The sequence below is a fragment of the Entelurus aequoreus genome, linkage group LG02 (genome assembly GCF_033978785.1).
Source record: "Entelurus aequoreus isolate RoL-2023_Sb linkage group LG02, RoL_Eaeq_v1.1, whole genome shotgun sequence".
NCBI classification, from domain to species: Eukaryota; Metazoa; Chordata; class Actinopteri; order Syngnathiformes; family Syngnathidae; genus Entelurus; species Entelurus aequoreus.
This window is the reverse complement of record NC_084732.1, coordinates 85,608,056-85,620,392: the sequence shown is the minus strand read 5'-3', so window position 1 is coordinate 85,620,392 and position 12,337 is coordinate 85,608,056. Positions and strand designations below refer to the sequence as shown.

General features: G+C 38.8%; 1 protein-coding gene across 1 annotated transcript in view; it reads right to left on the bottom strand.

Annotated features, from left to right (window-relative positions):
- The window catches only part of LOC133642398 (peroxisomal membrane protein PEX16-like), a 75,026-nt gene that overhangs the window by 14,674 nt on the left and 48,015 nt on the right, over nucleotides 1-12,337 (bottom strand). Inside the window, exons 5-7 of the mRNA XM_062036563.1 lie at nucleotides 8,891-8,992; nucleotides 2,628-2,705; nucleotides 1,674-1,817 (exon numbers count right to left, since the gene is read on the bottom strand). Of these exons, the coding sequence (XP_061892547.1) occupies nucleotides 1,674-1,817; nucleotides 2,628-2,705; nucleotides 8,891-8,992 (324 nt within the window). The remainder of the gene's footprint in view (nucleotides 1-1,673; nucleotides 1,818-2,627; nucleotides 2,706-8,890; nucleotides 8,993-12,337) is intronic.

The following is a 12,337-nucleotide window of genomic DNA, read 5'->3' as shown; positions in this document are numbered from 1 at the left end:
TATATATATATATATATATATATACATACACATATTTAAACACACATATGTATATATACATACATACATACATATATATATATATACACACACATACATAAACATACTGTATCTATACATATATACAGTAGATATATGTATATCTACATATACATATAGATACGGTATATACACAAATACATATATATACACACCTAAATACGTATGTACACTACCGTTCAAAAGTTTGGGGTCACCCAAACAATTTTGTGGAATAGCCTTCATTTTTAAGAACAAGAATAGACTGTCGAGTTTCAGACGTAAGTTCTCTTTTTCTGGCCATTTTCAGCGTTTAATTGACCCCACAAATGTGATGCTCCAGAAACTCAATCTGCTCAAAGGAAGGTCAGTTTTGTAGCTTCTGTAACGAGCTAAACTGTTTTCAGATGTGTGAACATGATTGCACAAGGGTTTTCTAATCATCAATTAGCCTTCTGAGCCAATGAGCAAACACATTGTACCATTAGAACACTGGAGTGATAGTTGCTGGAAATGGGCCTCTATACACCTATGTAGATATTGCACCAAAAACCAGACATTTGCAACTAGAATAGTCATTTACCACATTAGCAATGTATAGAGTGTATTTCTTTAAAGTTAAGACTAGTTTAAAGTTATCTTCATTGAAAAGTACAGTGCTTTTCCTTAAAAAATAAGGACATTTCAATGTGACCCCAAACTTTTGAACGGTATTGTATATATATAGATATACAAATACATATACACATATACATAGATACATATACATTCACACATACATATATACAAACATATATATATATATATACAAACATAAATATATATATATACACATATATAAATTTTATACACAAATATATATATATATATATATATATATACAAACATAAATATATATATATACACATATATAAATGTTATACACACATATATATATATATATATATATATATATATATATACACATATATATATATATATATATATATATATATATATATATATATATATATATATATAAACACACACACACACACACACACAGTTATATACAGTGAGTACGGAAGAATTCAGACCTCTTTACATGTTTTACTCTTTGTTTCACTGCAGCCATTTGCTAAAATTTTCATTTTTCTGTTATGTTAATGCTGTGGGGGATGTTTTACAGCGGCAGGAACTGGGAGACCAGTAAGGATAGAGGAAAAGCAGCAATGCAGCAATATACAGAGACATCCTGAATGAAAACCAACGCTTCCCATCCAAGCTGATAGAGCTTGAGAGGTGATGCAAAGAGGAATAGTCGAAACTGCCCAAAGATAGGTGTGTCAAGCTTGTGGCATTGTATAAAAAAAAAAAGACTTGACATTGTAATTGCTGCCAAAGGTACGTGCATGTAAGGTATGTACATGTAATTTTGTTTTTTTAATTAATTTGCAAAATTAAGAAAAAACATTTTCACATCGTCATTATGGGGTATTGTCTGTTAAATTTTGAGGACAAAAATGAATTTATTTCATTTTGGAATAAGTCTGTAACATAACAAAATGTGAAAAAAATAAGGCGCCGTAAATACTTTCCGGATGCACGGTTTATGGAAAAATAAAATACTTTTATATTCAAAAATAAATAATGAGGAAGACTTTTTGGAAGGATACAATGTACAAGGGGACGACTGATGTACACAGTCTCAGCGATGGTCTCCTGGAGCAGCAGGGATGTTGGTTTACTGTGGAGCTTCTCCTCCTTCAAGTTCTGTCTTCTCTTGTTCTTTAGGCTGGCTGCTCTACACACAGATGGAGCTGCAACGTCACACAGAAAGGGTGTTGTACTACCCAGCAAATATCTCAACCGGAAATTTATTATTGAGGTCCTTGGCTCGGCTTCGCCAACAAGACATCAAACTTGACTAACTAGAGGAAGTAGAAGTCATAACAAAGTTTCTGTATTTGAAACTGTGAAAGGATCATTACCTTTATTAGCAAAAAAGTGCTACACGTCCAGGTCCTGGTCCCCCATGAAGAAACAGCTTACCAACACTATTAGTGAAATATTATTGTTTGCAGACAAATAGGTTTTAGAGAGAGACGTGGGAGGCCAAAACACACGGCCAGCTCATTTAGACACGCCAGGATGCAGCGATTGCCTTTAAGAGACAGCCAAAATTGCAAGCAGATAATAATATTCTTACTCTCTAAAAACTATTTGTCTGCACACAAAAGTCTTTTACTAATGATGAACACAATCATACTTCCTCTTAGTAAACCTGCTGTACCCACCCTCCACACTCCCATGATTATAGCGCTAATTATGTTTAATGTCCGATTTGACAGTGAGGTTGATCGTTAAATCAGACTCAGCCAAATCAAATCGTCGAAACTTCTGCTATTTGAAGACAGTCTTAACTCTAACACATTCCATTTTTAATTTAAATGAAAGCTTTGGGTCTCAAATTTTACATCGACGAAAGCGGTCAAACATACTGTATTTGTCGCCGTCGAGTTAAGTAGGCATGTTTTAATGATAATAACATTGTGTACCTGGACTTGATGAGTTCCCTTGAATGGAAACAATGTCAAACCAATGTTTCTAGGCGTTCCAACGATGCTTACCACTGCCCAGTGATCTGATGACCCGTCCTGACCTCTGGCCCACAAAGCAAGTGTCATCTTGCTGCTCCACATGACTATCTGTAAAGACGAAGAAATGAACACTAGCTATATTTGACACCTTCAAACTTTTAACTCATGTAGAACACGGAAACAATATGTATGTTACAATATTTTTTTAAATAAATGGTCAAAGAAATACTCAAAAACATTAGTTTAGTTTGACTCATTTGATGTAAGTATCTATTAAGGTTGTCCAAATCAAAGCTTGAATCCAGATATATTTAAATATTAGTGAACATTACTTAAAAAAAAAAGCAAATACACATGCACAATGCAGTGTACCAGAACCAACTCAATCATGATAGGCGACTATGAGCACAACAAGCGTTAAGTGAGAAAAATTAACCCACATAAAATACTGTAGTTACATGGCTCAGGTGCTAGGGTGGTTGTCTCACAACCTGATGGATGCTGGTTTGAGCATCAGGCCCTCTTCAGGGACCATGTCAAAGCATCCTTATACTATACTGAATTGTTGCTCCTGATGCTGTCATCAGTAGGTGAATCAGTAGGTAATAGTAGCCATGTGTACATGAGCAATTTTTTTTCTGATCTGATCTGAATTCGGATTAGAATGTTCCTGTGTACATTGACCCTGAAAAGAATTATCTGATTATGACGTGCATCTTCATGGGTCACACCTTAAAGGGGAACTGCACTTGTTTTTGTTCACAATTCTAATAAGGGACAAGAAGACAAAAGGTTGCGTTTTTTTGCATTCTAACATGTAAAAACCGGCTCGTTTTAAGTGGCTAACAATGCAGCTAATGGGAGCAAACAGTTCAACATCTAACTCATTTTAAAAATGCATTCAAAAACCATCATCAAGACTTAATTTATGCTCCGTAACCTGTATAATAATCAAGCTGTAGCGACATTGTTACTGTAAGAGCGAACACGGAGGAACTCTTTTTCTAGCGTAGTAACACATCGGCATGCTTCAGTATTAGCAGTAAAAGCTAGCAACGGAGAGAAATAAGCTGGCTTCTAAGTCAGCACAAAAAGTGATTGAGTTTGTAATGCACATCACGATAGAACACCAATCTGTACTGACTGAAAAACATGAACAATTATATTACAGTATCTGTAAAGTACTAGCCCACTAGCGGTGTAGACTAATGGGGATCCTTAATAAACTAAACTAAACATTAGAGCCTAAAATGAAGGCTCTAGCCAATTTAAAAAATAAAAAAAAATGAAAAAATTTGAGCTCAAAACTGGCAGTCATCTTGGAATTGATGATCAAAAAAAGGTCATCTCATTACATAACCACCAAATATGTATGAAACGGACCTTTCCTCTCCACGGTCACAGAAATGTCTTAGATGAGCCAACTATATGTGAATAGTGTCTGTAATTCTAACCGTGACTCATTTGGTCAAAGTCCCTTGAAGGAGTTTGTTAAAGTACGACCCCTTTGTGTTGCCGAAAATGACAGACGGAAACCAAGATGGCCGACTTCTTGTTTGTTTTAAGATACGGGTTCTTGAGACTTTGTCATGCGTCCTGTCATGACGAACGTCCCTAGCGATTTTTGTGACGATACGTAATTTTGGGATGAGGGGCTCAATTTTTTCAACTTAAAAGGGGGCGCAATTAGGCCAAATTTTGCAGTTCAGTTTCAAGACCTCTAAAATATTTGATTAGAGCCCTACCGGCCATCTGTGCAAAATTTGGGGAGTTTTCATGTATGCCGACTGCCTCAAAAATGTGCCCAAAATGGGAGAATAATAATAATAATAATAATAATAAACATTGCAGTTTCAATAGGGCATTTTGCCTGCTCGGGCACTAATAATAAAAAACACAGTAATTTTAATAGGGCCCTTGCGGTGCTTGCTCCACTGCTCAGGCCCCAATAATAATGAAAAACACAGCAATTTCAATAGGGCCCTTGAGGTGCTATGCATCGCACCTGCGGTGCTTGCTTCGCTGCTCTAGCCCTAATAATCCTAATAAAAAACACATAAATTTCAATAGGACCCTTGCGGTTGCTCTGCTGCTCGGGCCCTAATAATAAACATTGCTATTTCAATAGGGCCTTCGGAGGCACTTTGCCTGCTCGGGCACGAATGAACATTGCAATTTCAATAGAGTCCTTGCGGTGCTTCGTATTGCACCTGCGGTGCTCGCTCCGCTGCTCGGGCCCAAAAAACATTGCAATTGCAATAATAATATAGGGCCCTTGAGGTGCTCTGCATTGCACCTGCGATGCTTGCTCCGCTGCTCGGGCCCTAATAAGATACTGTCATGACTTTCATCTACTTTTATGTAGAACATCAACTAAGAAATGCTGGCTAAAATACAGAGGACCCTTTCTTTGGAATAAACTGCCACCAGCTCTTCAATCCACAACATGTCTTTCTTCTTTTAAAAAAAACATTGAAGTCCACGTTGGTCTGAAGTGAATTATGATATTGATGCTTGCTGTATATAATACAGTATGTATTGCATGTGACTTGTCTAAATTATTTATTCATTTTGCTGCTGTGTAAATAGTGACGTTTCGGGGCAGGTGTCTTTACAAGACCTTAGGGTCTTCTTAATCCAGGGGAGAGCAAACTACGGCCCAAGGGCCACATGCGGCCCATTGGTCCCTTTAATCCGGGCCACCAAATATTAAAACAGAATTGAGCAAATATCTGTTTTGAGAATTGCCACAACAAAACTGATACTAGACTTCGAGGCACTGGCAAAAAAGGGGTGATCTACAACACTGCTCCCACCAAAAGAGAATATAAGTGTTAACCCTTTAATACCATTTGTATGTTTCTTTGATGTATTAATATGATATTGTTGAAAATAGATGTATTATGATTAAAATAGCCCATGTTTGAGAAGTATACTCTTAGTTCCATAAGATATGATATGCTTTGAAATGCATATCAAGGTGGCAGCTCTCTGAGTTGCTGAGTTTGCGTGTCCCAATGATCCTAGGAGCTATGTTGTCCGGGGGCTTTCATGCCCCCTGGTAGGGTCTCCCAAGACAAACAGGTCCTAGGTGAGGGATCAGACAAAGAGCAGCTCTAAGACTTCTCTAGGAATGAAACAACAAGGATTCAGATTTCCCTCGCCCGGACACGGGTCACCGGGGCCCCCCTCTGGAGCCAGGCCCGGAGTTGTGCACTTGGCACCAGGACACCCTAGGCTGCGGTTCCATGATCGACTTTGTAGTTGTGTCATCGGATCTGCGGCCTTATGTTTTGGACACTCAGGTGAAGAGAGGGGCGGAGCTTTCTACCGATCACCACCTGGTGGTGAGTTGGCTGCGATGGTGGGGGAGGATGCCGGACAGACCTGGCAGGCCCAAACGCATTGTGAGGGTCTGCTGGGAACGTCTGGCAGAGTCTCCTGTCAGAGAGAGTTTCAATTCCCATCTCCGGAAGAACTTTGAACATGTCACGAGGGAGGTGCTGGACATCGAGTCCGAGTGGACCATGTTCCGCACCTCTATTGTCGAGGCGGCTGATTGGAGCTGTGGCCGCAAGGTAGTTGGTGCCTGTTGTGGCGGTAATCCTAGAACCCGTTGGTGGACACCGGCGGTGAGGGATGCCGTCAAACTGAAGGAGTCCTATCGGGTTCTTTTGGCTCATAGGACTCCGGAGGCAGCGGACAGGTACCGACAGGCCAAGCGGTGTGCGGCTTCAGCGGTCGCGGAGGCAAAAACTCGGACATGGGAGGAGTTCGGCGAGGCCATGGAAAACAACTTCCGGATGGCTTCGAAGCGATTCTGGACCACCATCCGCCGCCTCAGGAAGGGGAAGCAGTGCACTGTCAACACCGTGTATGTTCTGACCTCGACTGCGGATGTTGTGGATCGGTGGCGGGAATACTCAATCCCACCGACACGTCTTCCTATGAGGAAGCAGTGCCTGGGGATCTGTGGTGGGCTCTCCTATTTGTGGGGCTGAGGTTGCTGAGGTAGTTAAAAAGCTCCTCGGTGGCAAGGCCCCGGGGGTGGATGAGATCCGCCCGGAGTTCCTTAAGGCTCTGGATGCTGTGGGGCTGTCTTGGTTGACAAGACTCTGCAGCATCGCGTGGACATCGGGGGCGGTACCTCTGGATTGGCAGACCGGGGTGGTGGTTCCTCTCTTTAAGAAGGGGAACCGGAGGGTGTGTTCCAACTATCGTGGGATCACACTCCTCAGTCTTCCCGGTAAGGTCTATTCAGGTGTACTGGAGAGGAGGCTACGCCGGATAGTCGTACCTCGGATTCAGGAGGAACAGTGTAGTTTTCGTCCTGGTCGTGGAACTCTCGACAGGGTCCTTGAGGGTGCATGGGAGTTTGCCCAACCAATCTACATGTGCTTTGTGGACTTGGAGAAGGCATTCGACCGTGTCCCTCGGGAGGTCTTGTGGGGAGTGCTCAGAGAGTATGGGGTATCGGACTGTCTGATTGTGGCTGTCCGCTCCCTGTACGATCGGTGTCAGAGCTTCGTCCCCATTGCCGGCAGTAAGTCGGACACGTTTCCAGTGAGGGTTGGACTCCGCCAAGGCTGCCCTTTGTCACCGATTCTGTTCATAACTTTTATGGACAGAATTTCTAGGCGCAGTCAATGCGTTGAGGGGATCCGGTGTGGTGGCTGCAGGATTAGGTCTCTGCTTTTTGCAGATGATGTGGTCCTGATGGCTTCATCTGGCCAGGATCTTCAGCTCTCACTGGATCGGTTCGCAGTCGAGTGTGAAGCGACTGGGATGAGAATCAGCACCTCTAAGTCCGAGTCCATGGTTCTCGCCCGGAAAAGGGTGGAGTGTCATCTCCGGGTTGGGGAGGAGACCCTGCCCCAAGTGGAGGAGTTCAAGTACCTAGGAGTCTTGTTCACGAGTGAGGGAAGAGTGGATCGTGAGATCGACAGGCGGATCGGTGCGGCATCTTCAGTAATGCGGACGCTGTATCGATCCGTTGTGGTGAAGAAGGAGCTGAGCCGGAAGGCAAAGCTCTCAATTTACCGGTCGATTTACCTTCCCATCCTCACCTATGGTCATGAGCTTTGGGTTATGACCGAAAGGACAAGATCACGGGTACAGGCGGCCGAAATGAGTTTCCTACGCCGGGTGGCGGGGCTCTCCCTTAGAGATAGGGTGAGAAGCTCTGCCATCCGGGGGGAGCTCAATGTAAAGCCACTGCTCCTCCACATCGAGAAGAGCCAGATGAGGTGGTTCGAGCATCTGGTCAGGATGCCACCCGAACGCCTCCCTCGGGAGGTGTTTAGGGCACGTCCAACCGGTAGGAGGCCACGGGGAAGACCCAGGACACGTTGGGAAGGACTATAATAATAATAATAATAATACCTGGGATTTTATATAGCGCTTTTCTAAGTACCCAAAGTCGCTTTACATGTTAAAAACCCATCATTCATTCACACCTGGTGGTGGTAAACTACTTTCGTAGCCCACAGCTGCCCTGGGGTAGACTGACCCAAGCTGGCCTGGGAACGCCTCGGGATCCCCCGGGAGGAGCTGGACGAAGTGGCTGGGGAGAGGAAAGTCTGGGCTTCCCTGCTTAGGCTGCTGCCCCCCCCGCGACCCGACCTCGGATAAGCGGAAGAAGATGGATGGATGGATGGATGGATGGATGGATGAAATGCATCATGTGCTCACCTGGCCCCCGTCTGTCAAATTTCCAAAGCCAATGTGGCCCCCTGAACCAAAAAGTTTGCCCCACCCCTGTCTTAACTTGTCCCGCACATATTTTTGCTTTACATTGTATATTGTTGTTTTTTCTCTTCTCTGTGTGTGCAAAAAAAACAAATATTAAAAAATATATATATATATATATATATATATTATATATATATATATATATAATATATATATATATATATATATATATATATATATATATATATATATATATATATATATATATATATATATACATATATATATATATATTGATTTTTTATTTTTTATGGATGTATTAGATATTACACGTATTTGCTCTGTACCTATAACACAAAGCTAATATAACTTAAGTATATTAAGGGATGCATTTTATATATTTTTTCAGGCAGATACCAATAACTTCCTGCTTCTCAAGACAAGTAACTTTAAATCTATTATTTTTAAAATCTAGATTTAAGTGCAGTGTACACACCTGAAATTAAGAACAAACTCTAACAGACTCTTATAAATCTATGTATCGATCGATCCAAAAAAAGACCCCCCCAAAAAAGCATTAAGTGCATTCTGCATGGACTGACCTTCAACACTTATCTCTGCACCTCTGTCAAGCGGGATGATTGGAGGTGAAGTCTGGATGCCAGATTTTATACCACAAAAGAAGCACAAGTCGCATAATGGCCCTGCATGAGAGGAAAATTGGGTCAGAGATACCTCGCTGCAGTATTCTTTATTCAGCTTTATGACAGTTGTTGTATTCTCGCCACTTGTGTCGTCTTTAAAGGCTCATGATGAATGAGTAAACTTTTTAACTGGTTTTTGGAGAGAAGCTTTTTCTGCCTAGTGTCGGGGGTGCCCTTGAACTATGTACCAACCAAACTAATAGCTTTAATAGATTGTTATGCTACCTTCAAACTACTTTTGTTAAAAGTGACAATTAAAAGAGGTTTAAATTGTCATCTTAGTTTAAAAGTCAGTAAACTCCTAAAAATTGGTAGTAATGCAGAAATACTTGAAGTTGTACTTGCGAAAAATACAATTATATGCACTCGTACTTGGACAAAGATTTTCCCTTTACACATCCCCAAAATGAATTTGTAATTAAACACACATTTCATCTTTCACAAATATGTCGGACCACTACTATCCTCATAACATTTATAACAGTGTTTACTAAATGTTATGTCTTGTGTACTAACTGAGCCACTTACTGTGTTCTAAAAGTAGTACCGGTAATTGAAAATAACACAGAATTGACTCCAAAATCCTACTGTATTTTTTTTTCTATCAAATTCATACAAAATAAATGTTAATTGCTCGTAATAATTTACTTTATATTAGAACTATAGAAAGGCTTTCTTTCACACAACTAAATAAATAGCTGAAGATAAAATAGATCATTCTGCTGCAGGATTTCCACTAAAGCTACGTAGTAAAGTTCTGTTAAAAAGCAATTTATAATCTTGAACATTTATTTCCTAGTTGTCTAACTGTATTTGCTTATTTCAGACACATCATAATAACAAATATGTTGAGATATCGTTTAAGGTGCCTGAATGAATTACTTTACTATAACTTTTTACAGATTTTTCAATAGTTATTTAAATCTGTGTTTTTTAGCGAGCACCATCTAGAGGGCAGCCTTAGATATCTGAGTCCCAGCTGTGGTCCCTGTAGGCCGCAGCGGTACTCAGTTGTAATACACTTTTTCACCACTTAATGCAGTAATGACAATCTCAAACAAACAGAAGAAGTCTGGAGCCAAAGTCAGAGAAGTTTCTTAAACGCAAAAATTATGACTAAAGAAGGGGAAGCTGTGTTTTCATTTGCACTTTAATTTTATTGAGAATTTAGTTATGAAGCTCGTTTATTTATTTTAGCACACACTATATATACCGATATATATATATACATATATATATATATATATATATATATATATACATATATATATATACATATATATATATATATATATATATACATATATATATATATATATATATATATATATATATGTATATATATATATATATATATGTATATATATATATATATACATACATATATATACATATATATATATCTATATATCTATATATATATAGATCAGGGGTCACCAACGCGGTGCCCGCGGGCACCACGTCGCCCGTAAGGACCAGATGAGTCGCCCGTGGGCCTGTTCTAAAAAAAAAGAAAAAAAGAAAAAAAAAATTTAAAAAAAATTTTTTTTTTTTTTTTTTTTTAATTAAATCTACATAGAAAAAACACAAGATACACTTTCAATCAGTGCATCAACCCAAACAACCTCCCCCATGCACACTCATCCACACCTACTCACACAAAAGGGGTTATTTCTTTCTGCTACCAATATTCTGGTTCCCACAACATAGACAACACATCTGCAAGGGACACAGTCCCTGAAGCACACATGATTGTATAGGCTGCTATATACTGTATATATATATGCTACTATTTTTTATGTAATTATTTTTATATTGTTTTACTTTCTTTTTTATCCAAGAAATGTTTTTTATTTATTTATCTTATTTTATTTTATTTTTTAAAAAGGGCCTTATCTTCAACAGACCAGGTTGTCCAATGAAATTAGATTTGTTTAAAGGGTTTTTAAACCAGGCCCAGTCCAGATAATGGCCAAGTCGGACTCAGCAACACACACCTTCATTCATGTACACAGAAAAAAATTAGGGAACACAACAGATTGCATGTAATTTATAAACAAAATTACATTTTCAAAATAAGCATTTATGTACAGTCCAGATTATGTCCAGGTCACTCAAATTAGGGAACACAACAACAGATATCATATAATCTATAAACATAATTATACTTTCAAAATAAGCCTTTGAGGACTTCTCATCTTTTTTTTAAATGTTTTTTGGCATCATTATCGTTTTCAACCATGAAACTTTCTAAAGTTAGAAAATACTGAATAAATGTTTTAAAGAAAGTAATACTAAGTGAATATCTGTTTTTGGCCTTAAAAATAAACATTTTACCGAGTACTATAATTAAATTGACTAAATCATGATTGTCAATGAACTCTCCTAAAATAACAGAAACCACATTAAGCTTCATAAACAAACCAATCCTTAAACACATTTTTTCAACTTCCACCCAAAACAAAGACACAATATGACAATACCAAAACAAATGCAGGGTGGATTCAGGCTCCTGACAACAAAATCGGCAATCATCTGACTCTGTCATATTCCATAATTTTATGGAATATGACATACCCTGTGGGTAAGAAGTTATAAATAATTTTAATTTGAAAATAACGATTTTGCACATCGATAGTGGTTTTATAGATTAGTTTGAATATGGCATCCCATGGCAACGGGCAGTCAAAAAAGTCCTCCCATTTTCCATTTGTGTTGTATGAGGCATCCTTCAAAGATTTCTTTATTAAATAAAAATTATATATTTTTCCATTTATTTTAGTTCCTTTTTGCCAACTAGAATTTCTTATTAGAGGTTTACAAACTAATAATTTAGTAGTTCCATAATTAATTATTTGTTTCCATCTTTTCCCAATTACTCCAGTTAGTTGATAAAATGAAAAGCTTGAGCAAGCATCACCATACATAGCTCTAAATTCATCATACTTCATAATTTTACCATTCTCATTGATAATATCATTGACAAAAATGATTCCTCTTTCAAACATATTTTTCCAAAAGAAAGGCTTTCCATCTATTACAATATTAGAGTTAATCCATATTAACTGCTGCAAAATATCGTCTCTTTTTTCTGGCACATAAAATTGAAAACACCACTATGAGTGGATTGTTTCCTTTATGAACCCCGCCATGTTTCCCAGCAGACTCTCTGGGAGAGGATCACTTGTAAAAAAGGATACAATTTCTTTTGATATAGTACATGTTTTTTGTCCAACAGGACATTTGTGTACCACTCAATGTTTAAATACATCTTTGGAAGACAGACACATAGCTTCAAGGTTGAGAAGTTTCAGGCCCCCATATTCATACTCTTTGTACAAAATC